General features: G+C 36.8%; 1 protein-coding gene across 1 annotated transcript in view; it reads right to left on the reverse strand.

Annotated features, from left to right (window-relative positions):
• Positions 1-18,795, reverse strand: part of ETV1 (ETS variant transcription factor 1) — a gene marked incomplete at its 5' end in the record, with an annotated part of 88,123 nt that overhangs the window by 58,993 nt on the left and 10,335 nt on the right. Inside the window, one exon of the mRNA XM_080818833.1 lies at positions 17,558-17,611. Coding sequence (XP_080674959.1) covers positions 17,558-17,611 — 54 coding nt within the window. The remainder of the gene's footprint in view (positions 1-17,557; positions 17,612-18,795) is intronic.

Below are 18,795 nucleotides of genomic sequence, written 5' to 3' on the forward strand. Positions count from 1 at the left end.
CAGATGTTACCATCATGCCAATGTGAATGAACAGATATTACAAGGCCTGCTACAGGTCACCGGTTACACAAGAATCATTTTTCTATAATTTAGTGATCAAAGAGGATGATAAACAATGACAGCATTCTTCCAAGCCCCATCATGGCTTACCAACACAACACAATGTACGAAATACGCACAGAATGTTTTTTTTTTTTTTACATTTCCTTTTACTTTCATATTCTAAAATCCACTCTAACTCTTTAGAACACAGAGCTCTGCCCATGGGTCTGCAGCTGACTCCATGTATAAGGTAACCAGTAGGTGTGTCAAATACCGTAGCCAGATGATCTATGCAACAGCTTATATTAGCACTTAAACACACAAAGATGATTTATGCAGTCCTCCTTTGTAATTGATAGTTCCAAGAAATGAGAAAAATATGAAGATGAAAGAGTCTTTCTGCTCTCCTTCCATGTGTGCAAATAGAAATGAACTTTGGAGAAACACATGGACGCCACCTGCAAAACGACTGTGTGATCACAAACATAATAGGCCTGGTTTGCATTCTCTTCCTTGCCCTTTGAAGTTAATAGAAGCTTTGTAAATTGAGGGTGTGCACAGGGGTAAAAATTAAATCAGATAAAGTATGATTTAAAAGGAGTCTTCCCTTACAATGCATGCATAAATTCTTGGCCAGTGAACATTTGTCTGAATTACCACATTAGATTACACTAACATAATTACAAAATTTCTGATAGTTTGCCTAAATGCTAAAACATATCTGCCCCCTAAAAACCTATTATCCCCCTCTGTTGTTGTTTTTTTTTTTTCCTCTACTTTCTCCTCTTCAATAATGGGACATCAAGTTTCATGCTCAGGAATTTCCAGGCGTGCTCATTTGTTCTTGGGATAAACCCCAAATACATCTCATTGAGTTTTGCTGACCCATAAAATTTGACTTTCTCTGACCTATCAAACTTCATCTCCACTACTAGCCAACGTACATCTCTATCTCCCAACACTGCCACCATTCTCTCAAGGGACAGAGAATGCACTAGCCTATTTTGCAGCAATTAACACCTGGTCTTTATCCGGCCTAAGAGGTCCTCCCTTCATTACTGTATAAATCACACAAATAGGGAAGAGCTGACTGAGATGTAGCAAGCACGGATATATTGAAAATTAGGTACCAGGGCAGGTTAAATTCCACTTCTATGACTAACTACTCAGGTACTAACTTCTTGTCACCTTGGGCAAACTGTTTAGCCCTGACCACCATATTTGTGGCACTCAGCTTTATCTGCAACAGTGGAGGGTTATGGTTAGGAATGTAAATTCCAGTCAGAGCTGCAACTTGGTTGCTGTGTGACAAGACACAATCCATTTAACTACTCTGGGCCTCAATTTTTTCACCCCCCCAAAAACATATGCCAGCTTCTACTAAAGAGGGCTGTCGTGAAGGGCTTAGAAAAGTATCCACCAGAAAGTAAGCACTCTACAAACAGGAGCTATTCTAATCCACCAAATACAAAGATACTGGGTGGAAAATATCTAGGTCCATTTCGTGTCTAACAGTTCAGGAGTCTGGGTTTCCAGTTCACGAAGCCCTTCTCGACTATTCCAATCTATGTCGACCTCTTAAAAAAAAAAAAAAAGAAAAAAAACCTATAGAATTTACTGTCTATAACATTCATTTAATTTGTAGTTGAGTGTTTTTTATTGTTAATATCATAATAACAATGGTGTTAATAACTTTGAATGTCCTGATTTATTTTGTCCTTGTTTCACATGGATGGCACCTTACTACTGTGAGCCTCTCAGTAAGATGAGGAAATGGAAGTATTCAGAGATAAAGTGAGTCACCTAGGTCACCCACCTAGAAAACAGGAGACAGGGGACAGTGACTTGAGAAGCTACACTCGTAGCTGCTTTGTTAACTGCTCGCTATAATGCATCTTATCTATCCCCTGCATGTTTTCTCCTCTTCTTGAACTTCCCAGTATGCTTTCTGAAGTCAGGAATCATTTGTTTGGGGCAGGTTTTTTTTTTCTTTAAGGCAAATAAACTGTATTCTAAATTAATAAATATTTAATTGTTTGTCTATCTTTATCCTGGCATTTTCACCACGCACGTAATTTAGACAATTTCTAAAATGGAATGACTCAAAAACATGGCTTAAAATTAGTTTGATCTGACAAACCACTTTTTTTTCCTAATTGTGCATTACGACTAGTCACGTGGGTTTCCCAAAGAGAACCAGGCATAGGTAACCTACCGTACAAATTAGGAAAGAATGGGGTCTTTCACAAATTTGTAATGTAGATGCTGCCACAACTGTGATATTTCCTCCTTTTGGGTTGGTAATGGAGCAAAATAGAAAGAAGGCTAATGTTTACCTTTTGGAGAACAATTTACTCATGACAGCTATCTGTGTTAGATATCCTATCAGCATTTGGTAGAAAGAGGAAATAATATCCCAAATCAAACTCTGTCACGGCTAGATCAATCAAATACAATCATTTTGACTTCTTTGTAACTGTATTGTTGGTGTTACTCTTTTGAAACCTGTAGCTTATGAAATCCTCTGGCCTCAAAACAATGTATATATTAAGTATACGCTGACAATGTCTTATTTCTATAGAACTATTGAGTGATCAAATACTAATCTGTTTGCCAAAATTCTGACATAAAATAACTCCTTTAATCATTACATCAACCCATTCACTTTCCCTAACCTTTACTTAATAGGCTCAACAAAGTTAGGTAATTAGTCCAAGATCACAAAAATAGTGACATGGAACTAGGAAGTGAACCTACACAAGCTGGGCTCCAAATTCAATAGGTCACCTTATGAGGTTACAGCTACTTCCAGATCTTTTCTTCAGTGCTGAACAACCTCAAATGTTAGGAATTCTAAGTACAGCTAGAATCTACTTTTCTTACATTTACTATGCAGAGATCAACTGTTGAAACTCCCAAATTTGATTTTTCCCCCCTGCAGCTTTCGATTTTCCTTGGAAACTGAAAATATAAGAATTTGTTATCCAAGAAGAATGAGTATGCTAATCCCTGTGAAATGCCATGGGTCAAACATATCCAGTCTGGTAGAAGTCCAACCACTGCCTAATACTTGATTCAGTAGATTCGAAGCTACTTTATAAGGATGATCTTAGGTCATTCACAATTTAATCAGCCCATTACTTTTACATGGGCTTCCAGAAGGCCATCTCTAAAGCCAAATATCATTTCATCACAAGTGGTGTTACAGCAAGGGTCCCGTGGATTAATTTTTATTATTTAAATAAGAGATGATCATAAAATTAGCACCCTTCCAATACAGTTCTCATCTTGATTATTGCTATTTAACTAGTGAAATTTTTTTCTTCAGGCTGAGTGAACACTATAATTATTATTGCTTTGCATTGTAAAGGTTGCATCTTAATTGAAAAATCAACACTTTTTTCCCTTTCCATGAGTACATCAACTTCAAAATCAACAAAAACATTGAAGATGCAGGCAATTTTGCTAGACCCACAAATTAGTGTCCTCGATCAACCAGAATTCATAACCCATAATCTTAAACATAAGATGTTAACTGATCCTATAACCGGGCCAGGATTCCAAGTACCAAATGTCTTCAGCTCAGCTTCCTGCTTTTAAATCCCTATGGTCAAAGCAACAGTAGGTTTGAATAAACAGAGTGTCTTCTGACAGTGTCACAGTGGATAGGTACGGAACTGCACAGTGTGATCAACAGTAAAAGGTCAAGTTGTTCTTGCAATTATTTTACGGTATGTATATAGAAACAGCCTAGAAGTTGGCAGGTACAGATAACATTTCTGAGTATGGCAAAAACAAAGAAAACAAAACACAGAAAAGTAAATCGATCAAAATGAATGCATTTCATCATAAAAATTATAATATGAATCATTTGTGTATTTCGCATACATTTGTGCATATATAGACAGAATAAAAGCTTATACCACTGCCTTTTATGTCCAAACATATACCTAGTATATTTCATATAAACACACAATGCATGTGTGTTTGTATCTGTGTAATACTCATCTGATATTCAAGTTATCCTAAAGGGAGGTAAAATTATTATCCCTGTTTCAGGCAGGAAGGAACTGAGGCACAATGAGGTAAAACTGCTTCTGCTATTAAAAAGCAGAGATTTGACCTCCACTGTCCAAGGTCCAAGACTTTGCTCATATGCAGTACATTGTACTCAGTCCTCTGAGAGAATCCCATCACTTCATATTACGTGACATTAGTGTTCATAGTATTAATACCATATAAGAGCCTGAAGAGATGTTTAAGAAGTACTGTCAGACAAAATGCCACATGTGATGTTCAATTAAGTTCAGCACAACAGTAGCATATGTTTCTGACCTAATTATATGATGCCTATAGATAAATAATGTCCCAACCAAAATTTAAAAATTCTCTTTTGAGAGCACTATTATTTTGTTAAGCAAACATTCAGGATTCCTGAAACTGAAGGCTTGTGTATACAGAGAACTTAACCACACTTCTACAATTCAAAGTATGAGGATGAAGATTTTCATAGAGTAATAGGGAACTAAGAGCTGTCCACTCCACCCTTGCTTTCCATATACGTGTTATTTTGTACATTATGGTATAAATTAGAAGAAATTTATAAACAAACATTTTGGAGATTTTTTTCCTTAATTTATATCATACAAACATACAAATTGATACATGTGCACATGCCCTTGGCAAAAATATTTATATGAATTTTTTCATTTGTAGAGTCCTAGCATTTCAATATATGAGTGGTTCCCACATTTTGCTATGCGCTATTCTATGCACATGAGCAAATGTTACAAGATGAGTCTTGTTTCTGCCATCCACTACTTACAAGACTTCGGTTATTGCATTAAACCTGTGTGACCTTTGTCTGCTCTACCTACATCCCAGGGCCATTGGGAAAAGCAAATAAGATAAGGGATGTGAAAATGATCTATGAATTCTAAACTGTTAAAAAAAGAAAGAAGAAAGGAAGGAGAGGGAAAAAGGAAGGAGGGAGGGAGGTTGGGAGGGGGTAGGAAGGAAGGAAGGGAGGAAGGAGGAAAGAAAGAAAAAGAAAGAAAAGAAGGAAGGAGATTGAGATCATCGCTACTCTTGTCTTCATCTTTCATTCCATAGGATCTAGCACAACACCTGGCATTATGAATGTTTGTTGTCTCAAATTATTTTTCATTATCAGGGAAAAAAATTTTCTGGTTCTTAACCAAAAGAACATGCTGCATTTTACCAAAATAAACATGCCAGATCTTTAGATTCTAAAACTGGTATCCGCTTAAGTATACGATTAATATAAAAATAAGAGTATATTTTTTTATTTCATAATCATAGCAACTGTATGCGTTTTACTATGCATACAATTATTGCAATTTTGCATGAATGGTTTAGGAGGCACTTTATACCAGTCCTAACCAAAAAAGAAAAAAAAAAAAAAGGTTTTGTACATTTAGAGAGAAAGGGTGGGGGTAGGAGGTTGCTGATGAATAAAACTTGACAAAAAATTCAATAAAAGTAAGAATGCAATGTTTTAAATAAAATACAGAAGTTTGTATGTGTGGGTCTCCCTATGTGTGTATCATACACGCCTAAATTCATATGATGACCTCTAAATACACATAAACAGATAGGTCTACACATTCCATAAGCACATTGCCCAAACCTTCAGAAATTGCCATTTAAAAGACAAGGGCCTAAATTTTCACTTTGATCAATGAGACAGCTTTATCACAAGATGAGATGACTGAAGTTTATTGATTAACTGATAACCTTCTAATGCACCAGCCTTTAATCTGCAATAAAACAGTGAATGTAAGGAAAGCTTTCAGAAAGGTATACAAGATTTGATGATCCTAGAGGAAAAAAACAATGTGGAGAGGCTCGGGATGGCAAAACATCCAGAAACACAGAGCAATGACATCCAGTTTCTTGGCTTTCCCAACAGACCCGTGAGCTGAGACAACTGTGTCACCTGACATTCTAGCCCCAGTGCCAAGAACCAGAGTGAAATCAAATCAACATAATAAGGCTGTTGTGTCCATGAGGATGGAGAAAAACAACCTCAAATGGCAGTCAAAGTTCACTTCACAGCATGACTCTGCCATTTCAAAGGAAAAGCTAACATATTGAAGTTAACTCTTCAAGACTATCCATACATCTTGATAGAAACGAGCCATATTTAACCAAGTCCAAGGGCCCGAATAGTATTTAACAGAACTTGGGCTGCTACTTGGTGGCTCACAGATGAAGATCATATGTTTGGGCCTTAAATACCAGGACTAAAAGGTTCAGGGGGAAAAGTGGGCAAAGGGGGGAGGATATATTTCTTTCTGATCAAAATTTGTCCAGAATTTGGATTGGCTTTACAGAACTTGATCACAATGAGAAAGACCTAATGATTGTAAACTGTGAATTAGATACAAATACATTAAAATTGATAAAGTAGACAAACAAAAAACTGGCATCAAGATATACTACATTGAATTCATTCCCTCTTAAAATATATTTGTGTTACTGAGGTAGCTAAGCTTAAAATGCCTTCTTTAACAAGAAAATGGTTGAGAAAAATATTTCTCACTCCAGTGTTATAGAGTATTTGATAAAGAAAAGGTCACCAATAAATGAAAGAATCTAGGTTTATTTAATTCTTATTTGCTATTTTCCCAACATAAAAGTAAGGGCATACAATCGCTCTTGCTCTAACGTCAGAACCAAATAACCTTTCTGGATTTCAGTTCATTTTTAAAACAAGAGCACGGAGATCATTAATCTATGATGTCTCTTCAAGCTGCAGCTCTGGGATTCTCGTGAATATTTACTACCACTTTGGGAATTCCATGAACCCTACTACTCTGACTAGTACTAATATTCTGCTGCTGCCACTACTCCATCTTCTACCTGAAGGTTCTTCCCCCACCGTGAGGAAAACATACAGATATTTTCAGACAAAAACTGCACATACACAATAAGCAAATAGAGGATATATCATAAATCTCTCTTAAATTCTGGATAAGAAGAAATCTTCCAGGCAGGGCAAGGCAAGCACTAGAGCCTAGATGAGAAATGGAACAGTTTCAAGTACCAAGTCTTCCCAACTTCCTTCAACCATAGCTATTAGCTCAAATGAGTTCACAGAATACCTTTCTTGGAACAAACCCCTGTGGGAAGGTTCTCTGGGTCCCTCTCAATCTATCGTGCCTTACTAAGAATAATTTTCAAACCATAATCATATCCTAAATGACAAACATCTGTTAGTGATGAAGTTCTTGGGGGGGGGGGGGTATTTTTTTTAAGAGCAGTAACAGTTGGTGCTAAAGGAGAGGTCAAATGTTTTCATCTCTCAGGGCGCCAGGGTGGCTGAGACAGTTAAGCATCTGACTCTTGACCTCAGTTCATATCTTGTTCTCAGGCTCATGAGTTTGAGCCCCGAGTTGGGCTCTATGTTGGCCATGGAGCCTACTTAAGGGTGGCGGGGGGGAGTATTAACAGTTTTGAAACCTTTACAAGTGGATTGAGTTCTGGCCCTCGGGGAAGGGAGATGATGTCCCCAGACCATGTAAGTAGGAGCTGGGGATCCGACTTTTATCATTTCAATCATCTGAGGCCTTAGTTAGTTGATTATTTTATACCCTATATTTCTCTATAAAAAATGGGGAAAAATACTAAGTTATTTCAGAGTATTTGTGTTTAATAGAGATTACTAAGAAATGTATTGTGAGATAGGAATATCAAATAATATTAGAGAGCCCTAATCTGATAACAGAGACTGATCACTGATAATGTTACATAAATGCAAATGGTTTTCCATTATCCCTCAAAACAAAACAAAACAAAACATGGGAAAATACAAGCAGAATAGTTGCATTCTATTTCAGACAACTAAGCTACCTGTGTATGAATATGTCTAAAACACTTTTTTAAGACTCTAAATATCTGAGAAGCTATTCATTTAATTCACTGAATCTCCACAAAGTGAGAATTATACACAGTTGTATAGGACATGAGCCATCCTCTACAAGCCAACTTGAATAATATTAACACTGAGATGTACAGAAAGCATTTATGAGCACAGAGAATTCATTAATTCTAAGACAAGCAAAGAAAAAATGACATTCATAAATGAAATGATTCATGAATGAACAGAATCTTAAAGAATGAGTATGATCTCAAAAAGGAGAGTAGGTCAATATTTTGCATATGTAATTGCCACCGGAGAACATGATTTATTAAGACATAAGATAACCTCCTGAGTCCCTATCACAGGAATTTAAGCATGACCTAAAGAGGTGCGAACATAGAAAATGACAGTAACCAACTGGAAAATCCGGTGGCCATTCCTTAGAACAGAGTGCTTCTTGTAGAAATGAACATTTAAAAAAAAAAAAAAAAAACCCAAGCACATTTTCTTCAGAATGTAATAGATCAGCATCTGAGTATCCCATGACTACGCACACACACTGAGCCCTACGATTCCACATCCCTTGACATGGGATGAATAAGACTTTATCAGTTGCATGCAGTTCAGAATCTAAGTTCCCTGAGAGCAGAGGTATTTTTCTCGTTTGTCCACCACTGTAATTATCAGTGACTAGACAGAAGACGGCATAGGACAGAAGAAAACACATTCAGTAAATGAATAAATTTTTAGAGTCTTGTCAACCTACTTAGCACCCTCAGTAAAAATATACATCTATGGACATTTGTAAAATCTCATAAGTAAAATAAAAGCTTTTACACTCTTAAGATTTACGATTCATATTTTAAATCATAAAAATCAAAATAACGAATGTGGCCCACATTTCTAAGAATACAATCATTCCAATTTTGCAAACAGAAATATAAGACTTCTTTATAGTAAGACACAAATAAAGGAGCAATCACAATTCAAGTCTCTTTTAGGGATCTAAAAATCTCCTCCAACAGGGCTGTAAAGTCAAAAAGTAGGAGCAACTATGAAACAAGCCTCTGGATGGTTTAACAATGCGCCATCTACAGCAAACTGAACTTCTTTGCTAAACCTTAGATTTAAATAAGAGTCCAAGACTGCATATACAATCATTACACAATGGCACTTTTTCTATCTTAAAGTTTAATCAGACATTGTAGAAACAGGATTTCTAATCTATCCATTTCTGATATATCATCAGTAATTGGGTTTTTGAGTCAACATCACCCTCATCTACTGTCAAGTGCCAAGTAATGCTTGTTGGGGTGTAATTCATTAGATTTTTAAAAAGCAACCACAGCTGGTTTGTTCCTGGGTTTTGGCACCAAAAAGAAAAAAAAAAAAAAGAAAGAAAGAAAAATAAGGCAACCACATGAAACCAACCATTTTTACTTACTGCAACATAGAACAAACTCTCGTTAAGAGAAAATTCAGTAACAGAAGCAAATGTGCACTGTGCATCTTAAGTAGATGTCTAACGTTATAAATGGGGAAAAGTGGCAAAATGATAAAAATAAAAACCATAAAAACACTAAACACACAGTTAGGACATACAGGTTTACATGTACTACTTAAGCTCAGATTACTTCTTTATATCTGATTCCATAAAATTTACATGTCCTATGAAATGGTGGTTCAGAAATAGAGTCATTTTCATGACTGCTTTGGCCTTATTTGCAAATACTATCAAATGTTGTGTTTGCTTTTGTAATCACCACTAAGCATAAGAATAGGTATATATATTTAAAACACTGGAACAAAGAATATAATATTTGGTTCTGCAAATAACTTCCCACTATAACCCCTTCCCTAAACTTTCCAACAAATGCTGCTGGGCTTTCAACCTAATCATTCCAGTAACTGCATAGCGATACACTTATTTAAGGTTAAGCAAAATTTAACCAAAGATGGCACAGATCACTTGCCTCAAAATAATTTGTTACTAATTATAGGCAGGGTAAGTGGAAAGGACTTGTTGGCATACTTCCTTTTATCATATTTCTGAAGTCAATTTCTGGGACAATGTGTTAAACTAAAGGCAAAATTTAAGAGGATAAATAAAAAAGGAAATAAAAAGCTAAAAACTTGGGGTGAAATATACAATTTCAGCTTTTAGCAATAATAAACCACAAATTCCAGTTTTGTGGGGGGGTTTAAAGGCATTGCTTTATTTTTTGGTTTTCACTTTGGCATTAAATCTGAACTATCTACCTTAGGAAGAATGAGCTGATAAAACTAAAAATTTTGAAAAGGATCTACCTGAAAAGACTTTACTAAAAGTGATGCAATTTTCTAGCTATAAATATTTAGTCATTTACAGTAATTTCTAATTACACATATTTCCCCATTAATTGCAGTTTTTCTAAAATATACCTTTTCATATTCAACAAGCATTCACCATATTCAGGTATTATCTTTCCTTTTGTTTTATCCTTGCATATGGAAGAAGTGCCATAGACTCATAATGTGTTCTGGGCCTGAAAGATTACTCATTTCCTTGTCATTTTACAGATAAGTAAATAAAGGTTAACTGACATGCCCGAAGTGAATGATTTAGTTTTTGTTTTTTTTTTCCTTCTGTGGAACTTGATAGCTTTCCAGGACGTTATCCAAAACAAAATTTCTTGTAAAAGGTAGCTTTTTTTCCACTGGGTTTCTGTTTTCATTTGAAAAATATGTTCCTTGTGAAACAATCAAGCACCATCCAGAATGTCTGCTTTGCTGAAGAGATGGCCACTGGACTCTAGACTGAGCCTGGCATAGACGAGAGATAACGCACTAACAGTGAAAGAACAGACCATTGGATGATGAGAACCCCCCAGTGGATGCATCTAGAACACGGTGGGGCCGCCAATGCTTGGTTCTGCTTCCCTGGCAAGGACAGGGTTCCTTCTAAGCCAGAACTGATTCTAGTATGACAGGGATCTATGGTGAGCACTTTCTCAAGGTCAAGGAAGAGCAAATAAGTAAAAAATAGTCTTTGGAACTAGATAGTACAAATAACTAGCAAAGATGACCAAAATTAAACTATTTTAACAATATCACTAGTATATAGACTTCATTTTTTAATTCCCTAGTATACTTAAATAACAAAATGATAGTGTATTACTTCCATAAAAATTTTCAAAAACTCTATCACTTAATGACTGGTATATGTGTATGAAGAGGAGAGTCCATCCCACAACTTACTTGCAAAAGACTGATACTGCTGTCAGTGTTCCACAAATAATTAAATGACAGGATAAGCAACATATCTAACTTTGTGTTGCATAGAAAGCTTGCATCAGAATCATCTAACAGCTCATTAGAAATTTGAGGGCCCAATTCCAGACCTCAAAGTCCAACTCTCCTAGGATAGGAACATGAAGGTGCATTTGAACAAGCTTCCCAAATGATGCTTGTTCACATTCAAACGTGAATTAAGATTATCGGACTCGGGTAGAATTACATAGCTGATTACTTTTAGTAAAATAATTAAAACACATCTCAAGTGCTTATTTTCCTAAATGGGGTGCCAGATAAAAATCTAAAACTGATAAATCAAGAAGTTGTAGTGTAAGGATATTATTTAGCATGTGGGACAAATGAAAGGCATTTAAAAAAAAATGTTGCTGTAGATAATAGGACTGGGTTGAACAATTTTATTTGTGTTTTTCCCCCACTCTGAGGAACATAACGCTTTGATAAAATATTTTTTAAAAAAAGCTAAAGACAAACAAATAAACCCAAAACAACTGGAACAACAAAAATCATACACAAAGGAAACAGAACCTTTGAGAGCTGGTTATAGCTTAGATCTCAAGTGATACCATTTAAGATGAGGAAGGCACGAGGCTATACATCCTTAAGTGGATAGTTGGAGTCTGTACAGTGGCATGTTTAAACATGTGTTTTTTTTTGTTTGTTTTTTTTTAAGAAAACAAAACACAGTAACAGACTCATGTTCTCAAATCCCAGAAATGGACTTCTTCTTTGAATGTGTGCTCACCTTCTAGTAAAAGAAGCTCTAGGAAGGAAAGACAAAGACTTCCTGGCCAGCCATATTCAAAAATTTAATCAGGAGCAAGAAAGAGTTCAAAATTTTTAATAAAAAGCCAACTTTTATCAAGTACTCATTATGTGTGTAGAAAAGAACACAATGCAAGAAGGTGGCTTAGTAGAAAAGCAGGGAAGTAAGAAACAAAGCACCAATGGAACTTCCCAATCCAGGACAAGGACAGGTTAATATAAAAGAAATCATTTAGTCAGGGTCTGCAGAGACTTCTCTGACTTCAGTGTCTTAAAAAGCAAATCTGTAATCATTATCTGTTAAAGTGCCCCCCACCAACTCCCAATGTAACTGCAAAAGGAACCCAAGTATTACTATGTATTTTTTTTAATTCCTAAGAAAATGAAACATAGCTATGACTTTTATTTACTTGAACAAAGACTCACCTGTGTAACAGGAGCTTTAACAGTTGAGATCCCACACACTGGTTTGCCCTGATTCTTTTCAGTTGGGTCACTAGTACTGTATTATGAATTTCAATTGAAGTATACAAACTTGCAAACTTTTAATGTTTACTTTCTGCTATATAAACATATCAGAGTCAAGGTTATTGTTATTCCCTTAATGACACTATTCTAACTGACCTGCATTCCACTGTTCTTTCTTGAGTACAAGAGAAAGGAACAGAGTTACAAAGACCTATCCTGCTGGGAATTTTTGTATAACCCTGTTTATACCCCTGGCAATGTTCTGGGAAGAGGTGAAAGGTAAATGAATACCATCTATCCTGTGAATCACTATAGAGAAAACAATGAAAAGAACTAATGTAACCAAACAGAAACAAACTAGTTGGAAAAATGATAACATATTACCATAATGACAAAAATAAGAGGTAACAGATTTCAAAAGATGAGTGCTATAACTACATTTAAAGCATGTGATTTAAAATACAAGATTATTAATAAACATATAATTTACAAAAATTCAGTTTATATATAAATTTGTGTCTACTTTGAAAAGATAAGGCTAATTTATGTTCTAAATCCTCTTTAAATTCTCTTTTCTGAAAAGACCGATTTCTATTTCCTCTGGACGAAAGCTATCTGAAAGTAATTCTGCTGTTTTCAGCAGAGTGTCTGAGTTCTGAAAAGATTTGTTTCTAAGAAATACACAATTTATTAGAGCCACGTAAGCTTTTTCTCTTAGCCTCCATTCACTTCCTAGGATGGGCTTGTAGGGAGTTTTTGGTTTGTTTTCATCTGCCTTCAATGCCTATAGGTGCTTCAAAAGTCAGCACGCCTCAAAGGTCAGCAGCAAGCTACAGGTCTTTAGATTCCAGATCTCCAGTTGACATATTTTGTAAGTAAAAATAAAGAATGTTTGGGAAGATTTTTAGAGAATCCCCAAGTGTTATGGTTTAATCTCATTTCTCACAATTTTGAACGCTCCGTTCTCTCCTCTTCTGCATAGATTTACCTTAAGACAGTCAAATGTGTGATCCTTAATCCAGGGTTGAACAGACTTTGACAGTTCATTCTCCTAACTCACATTTACCAAAGGAATAAAGCAATAAAATGAGAGGCATTTTATTTGATTGAGGGATGTCAGGAAATCTGCTTGTTTATGTTTGAAAAACCAGCCCCATAGAATCTGTAGAGGGGCCACACAGGGGGCGGGCTGCTCTCTCTTCCTGGAGATGAGATCCCTCTGCTCCATGAAGCATTCCCAGAGAAGAATCAAACATTTGTAAAAGGCATTTAGCAGACAATCTAAACTTTCATTTCCAATATTTGATAACCTCCTCCATCCAGAAATCCTCAGAATTTAATCCATATACTCTATTCCTCTTTTTGAATCATCTCCTTTTGTGCTGTTCTCAATGAACACGGAAATTAGCTGTTCACCATCTTCGAACAATCGTCCTTTATGTCAGTGGTAACGTGAAATAAACCACACCTCCATTTTCTTTTTACTAGACTATTTCAGATTTGTCTTTACCTTTGTTTAGAGGTTTGTTTAAAATTAGGTGTTTTATTTACCAATCCCGGAACCATATTTGTTAAACTGTAAATATTCACTACTGCAGAAAAACCTCAGCATTCTGAAAACATTTGGTTAAACGTTCATGGTTTTAGCATGTTTTTCCAGAATGAGACTACATCTAGTGTGTTAAGGCATGATCATATATTTTTCTACCTTAAGAAGGGAATTAGGGCTTTGAAAACACTTAGGAGGAAAAGAGCCCTAAGAAGCTGATCACATTTCTGGGATCCCAATTTTACTTCCTATGCTTCTCTAACATGCTCGGCAGGACATGCTCCTAATCCCCCAGAGGTTTACAGTCTTACTGAAGAAATGCATGTATGTAAAGTGTTACAGTAAGTACAAGGCCCGAGATACTCTAGAGTCTAACTCTGCAGGTAAGGGTGGCAAGAAAAAGTCAAGAAAGACTTCAGTGTGGTAAAGTCTAAGCTAGGTCTGCAGTAGGAGCTCTACCAAGGCCAGAAAGCACAAGTAAAAGCAAAATGAACAACAGGTGTAAAGGTGGAGAGACTTAAAACAGTTCCGTCTGTTTGGAGAATGGAAACATTGTAAGGGCTCCAGCTCAGAGGACAGGGAGGAACCGGGTGCTGGGATCGCAAGAGTTAAAACTGAAACACCAAGTCAAGGCCCAGATGGTAGCGTGATGTTCTGTAGGACTTTGTTCTGCAGAAAGTTTAAGGAGAAAAATTAACAAGGCCAGACAGCTATGCATTAATGCCATTGCAGAGAATGGCTGGGAGGAGGTAAGACTGAAAAGAGGAGCCCCCAGCAAGAGGCTTCCTCACAAGATCAGTCAAGGCAGATGTGGCTGTGAACTCAGTCAAACAGAGATAAGTAAAGACCACAAAATTAAGTTATTTTTAAAAGGCAGAATTAACAACTTGGTAAGCAAGTGGAGATCTACGGTAAAGAACCGGGAAGAAGTGCAGATAAACGATTTTTAGCCTAGGTGGTGATGCCATCAACTTGGAAAGGCAAGAGAAGTGCAAAAGGGACACTGATCAGGAAAATAATAATAATAATAATAATAATAATAATAATAAATTCCACATTGGCCTGGCTGAGTGGGAATTGTCCACGGAGCATCATGTGTAAGAGTGTTTTATGCTGATGCTTAGCTAAGGGCTGAGGGTTGAGTCCTGAGGTACTGGGCTTTTCTGACTTGGTACAAGGACCACGTGGTGGATCAGGGGAAGATGCCCAGCAGATAGGGGCAGGGGGACACCCAGGCCAGAGATAACAATGTAAGAGACATCACTATACAGAAGTGTGCTGACCACTACAGCAACCAATAGCCCCTCTTTAAATTTAAAGTCATAGAGGGGCGCCTGGGTGGCTCAGTGGGTTAAAGCCTCTGCCTTCGGCTCGGGTCATGATCCCAGGATGCTGGGATCGATCCCCTCATCAGGCTCTCTGCTCGGCGGGGGGCCTGCTTCCTCCTCTCTCTCTGCCTGCCTCTCTGCCTACTTGTGATCTCTGTCTGTCAAATAAATAAATAAAATCTTTAAAAAAATAATTTAAGGTCATAGAAATTGAATAAAACAAAAATTCATCTCTTCAGTCCCATCAACCACAATTCCTGTGCTCAGTGAGCAACATGGTTAGTGGCTACTACACCGAATGGTCAGAAACCGATTATTTCCACCATGACAGATAGTTCTGTGGGATTATGCAGGGATTATGCATGTTAGATAAGAGCAAAGCTTGGGGACAGAACCCTAGAAAAAAAGGAGGGAAGGAAGATGAGTGGAGGGAGAAGAAGGAATCAAAGTAGTTAAAAGAGAAAAGAAAAAATCATCCCACTGTGGACCAAGAGGAGAGTTCAAGGAGACAAAAGAGTCAAGAATATGAAAAACTGAAAAGAGGTCAAAAAGAAAAGAAAACAAAAATTTCTTTCTGGTAGTGATTTTTACCCTGGCATTTGGTATACCATTGGAATCATTACCAATTTCTTCGATGTAAAATGACTCAATGAGAATAATTCTCCCACTCAGATGACAGGTTTAGCTTTTAGAAAGTCCCACAGAAAGAGAAATTCTGGAAATGTGACCATTCCCTCTCTGCATTTTAAAGAAAAAAGGAAGGCCTTGCCTAGCCATCATCCTTGGCTGTCATCTTTCTGGAAATTTCTAAGGGTCTCTACGTAAGGTCTATATCATTGCTGAACAGGTTTCTTGAAATCGCATAATAACTATATGCAGACATCAAAGCGCACACAAAATTCTCTTCTTAGATCAAAAATCAAACCGACAGAACAGCAGTTACCAGGGGCTTGGGACGGTGAGGAGTTATTTTTTAGTAAGTACAGAGGTCAGAATGAGATGATGAGAAAGTTCTGGAGGTGGGCAGTGTTGATGTTTACACAACAGTGTGAGCGCCACTGAACTGCACACTTAACAAATGGTTACAATGGTAAATTTTCTGTCATGTATATTTTACCATGGAACAAAAAAATTTTAATGAAGCTGAACCAAAACATAGGAGGAAATCTGGATGTAACTTCTTATAACCCTTGATGCCTGGGAAATGAAAAATACCAAACACAAAAGTGGAAAACATTGCTCACAGACATCCGCTCCTCGAAGTCGCATAGGTATTGGTATTAGACGTGTGAGGTTAAGTGTGAGAATATGGGTTTGATAAGCTGTAAGGCAGTAAGCATCTCTAGCTGCTGCTGATACTGCCTCCTGTGAAACTGTCAATGGTCTGGAAAAGTGAATCAAAGTAGAGCTCTAAAAGGTACTAACAGAATGAAAACGTTATTAGGTCACTTTCTTCAAGATGGCATTTATACCTTTTTTTTTTTTTTTTTTCATATTTACACATCAGGTCAACAGCTGCAGTTAGTTGGTAGACCAGCAGAGCATAAATATGAGGAGGAAAGCCCGAGGCCGCCATGTTTGTACAGGCATAATGCTCGCTCAGGGATTACCGAGAGGCCACTTCCCCATGAATCACCACTCACGCATTCTCTGACAGGCCCCGGAGCAAAGCTCAGGGAAAGAAACACTGAAGGGATCCTAAAAGAAGCCATGGGCTCCTTCCGTTTGTGTTACTGTAACCAGGAGGCAGAAAATGAAGCTAAAAATCACATCAAAGTAGGGGAAAGTTCATGAATGTAAAATAATACAAGCCAACAAATTTTTATAAGTATTCAATACAGAGCCTCACATGGATCTTAACTACTGACTTCCTCACATCAGCATTCAGACTTTTTCTCACAAACAGCGAAAAGCTGGAGGTAAACACTTGCACATTCATTGGATCATACCCTATTTCTCCTCCAAAGGTATTAACCAAATACGGAGAATCGGACCACCTTTTAATCAAAAACAGTTTTCCTTGGGTACTATTTGGAGCTCCACTCAGATCATACAGGGATTCTGCCGGTGTCCCAACCTGACAGAATCACCTCATGACTATACGCTAAAAAGGTACCAACATAATGCGAGAACAGACACTGGAGGTAGAAACCAACCAAAGAGAAAGAATGAAAAAAGGAAACAAGAAAGACAGAAAAAAAATCAAGAGATGAGTCATACTATACTTACAACTTTCAGCCTGATAGTCTGGCACAAACTGCTCATCATTGTCAGGTACCTGAGCTGAAGGAAAAAAAAAAAAAAAAATTAAAAAAAAAATTAAGAGAGAAAGTGCTAAGGCATAAGGAATGTCAAGCAAGATCTTTTTCGGCTCAGATCAAACCTATGATTATTTGCCAATGAGCTCCTATTTAAAATGGGATTGACAGCAATACTTGGGAGGGGAAAGAGAAGCAACCATTGATGTCAACTAGAAAACACAAGTGTCAGAAATGGAATTGTGGCAGTTGTGGTCCTTCTGAACATCACCTGCCAGATGGAAATAAAAGAGACACACAAAATATTAGAAGCTACTGGATTTCTGTTAGATGCGGGGCTTCTTTGCAAGAATGGAGTAAGAAGTATTTCAATTCACCCACGGCTCGTGCTGCAGCAGCCACTATACTAACTACAGCATTCTTTCAAAGGATGTGCAGTTACACACATCCCTCTCCTTTGACAGAAATGCCTGCCTCTAGTATGTTCAGTCAGTTGAAAATGTGACGACCATAACTAAAAATGTTTGACCTAAATTTGGCCGAGATATGCTACAAAGTTTTTTAGTGAAAGCATATCCACTGATTTTGGTCATATAGAAGAATAAAATATATTTTAGTGATTACATCATAACAATAAAATTATAAATAATTAAAATAAATTCCATCGTTTCATGCAAAATATTTTCCTGGCAACTATACAACACTCATGAAAAGAATATCACTATTTCGTCAATCCTCGTGTCAAATAACTTCCCTATTTTTAGTAAAGAAAAAACTACTGGAGAGCAAGGACTTAATGTATTCGGCAGCAATCAAAACACAAGTACACTTTTCCACTTCTAAAATATTTTCGTCACAGTTGATTCAGACATCAAAATAACCTATTCCAAATTGACAAGATATTACTAAAACAAGCTTTCACATGCACACACAAATATACACACTCACACACACACAAATGACCTAAAATAGAAGTTAGTTCCTTTTAATTTGGTAAAAATAGAGTTATCCTATTTAACTCTGACTATGATCTGATTACTAGTATTACTTTACTAGTAATATCTAATACTGAAATGTTTCATCCAGTCGTGTCATATTAAAATAGATGTCAATTAATTTTTTAAAAAGAGCCTGCTGTGAATGGGGATTGTTTATGAACATAATCATTCTCTGTGGAAAAAGTTACAGGTTGGTAGGTGAACGAGTTAA

The sequence above is a fragment of the Martes martes genome (assembly GCF_963455335.1).
Source record: "Martes martes genome assembly, chromosome: 11".
Classification (NCBI taxonomy): Eukaryota; Metazoa; Chordata; class Mammalia; order Carnivora; family Mustelidae; genus Martes; species Martes martes.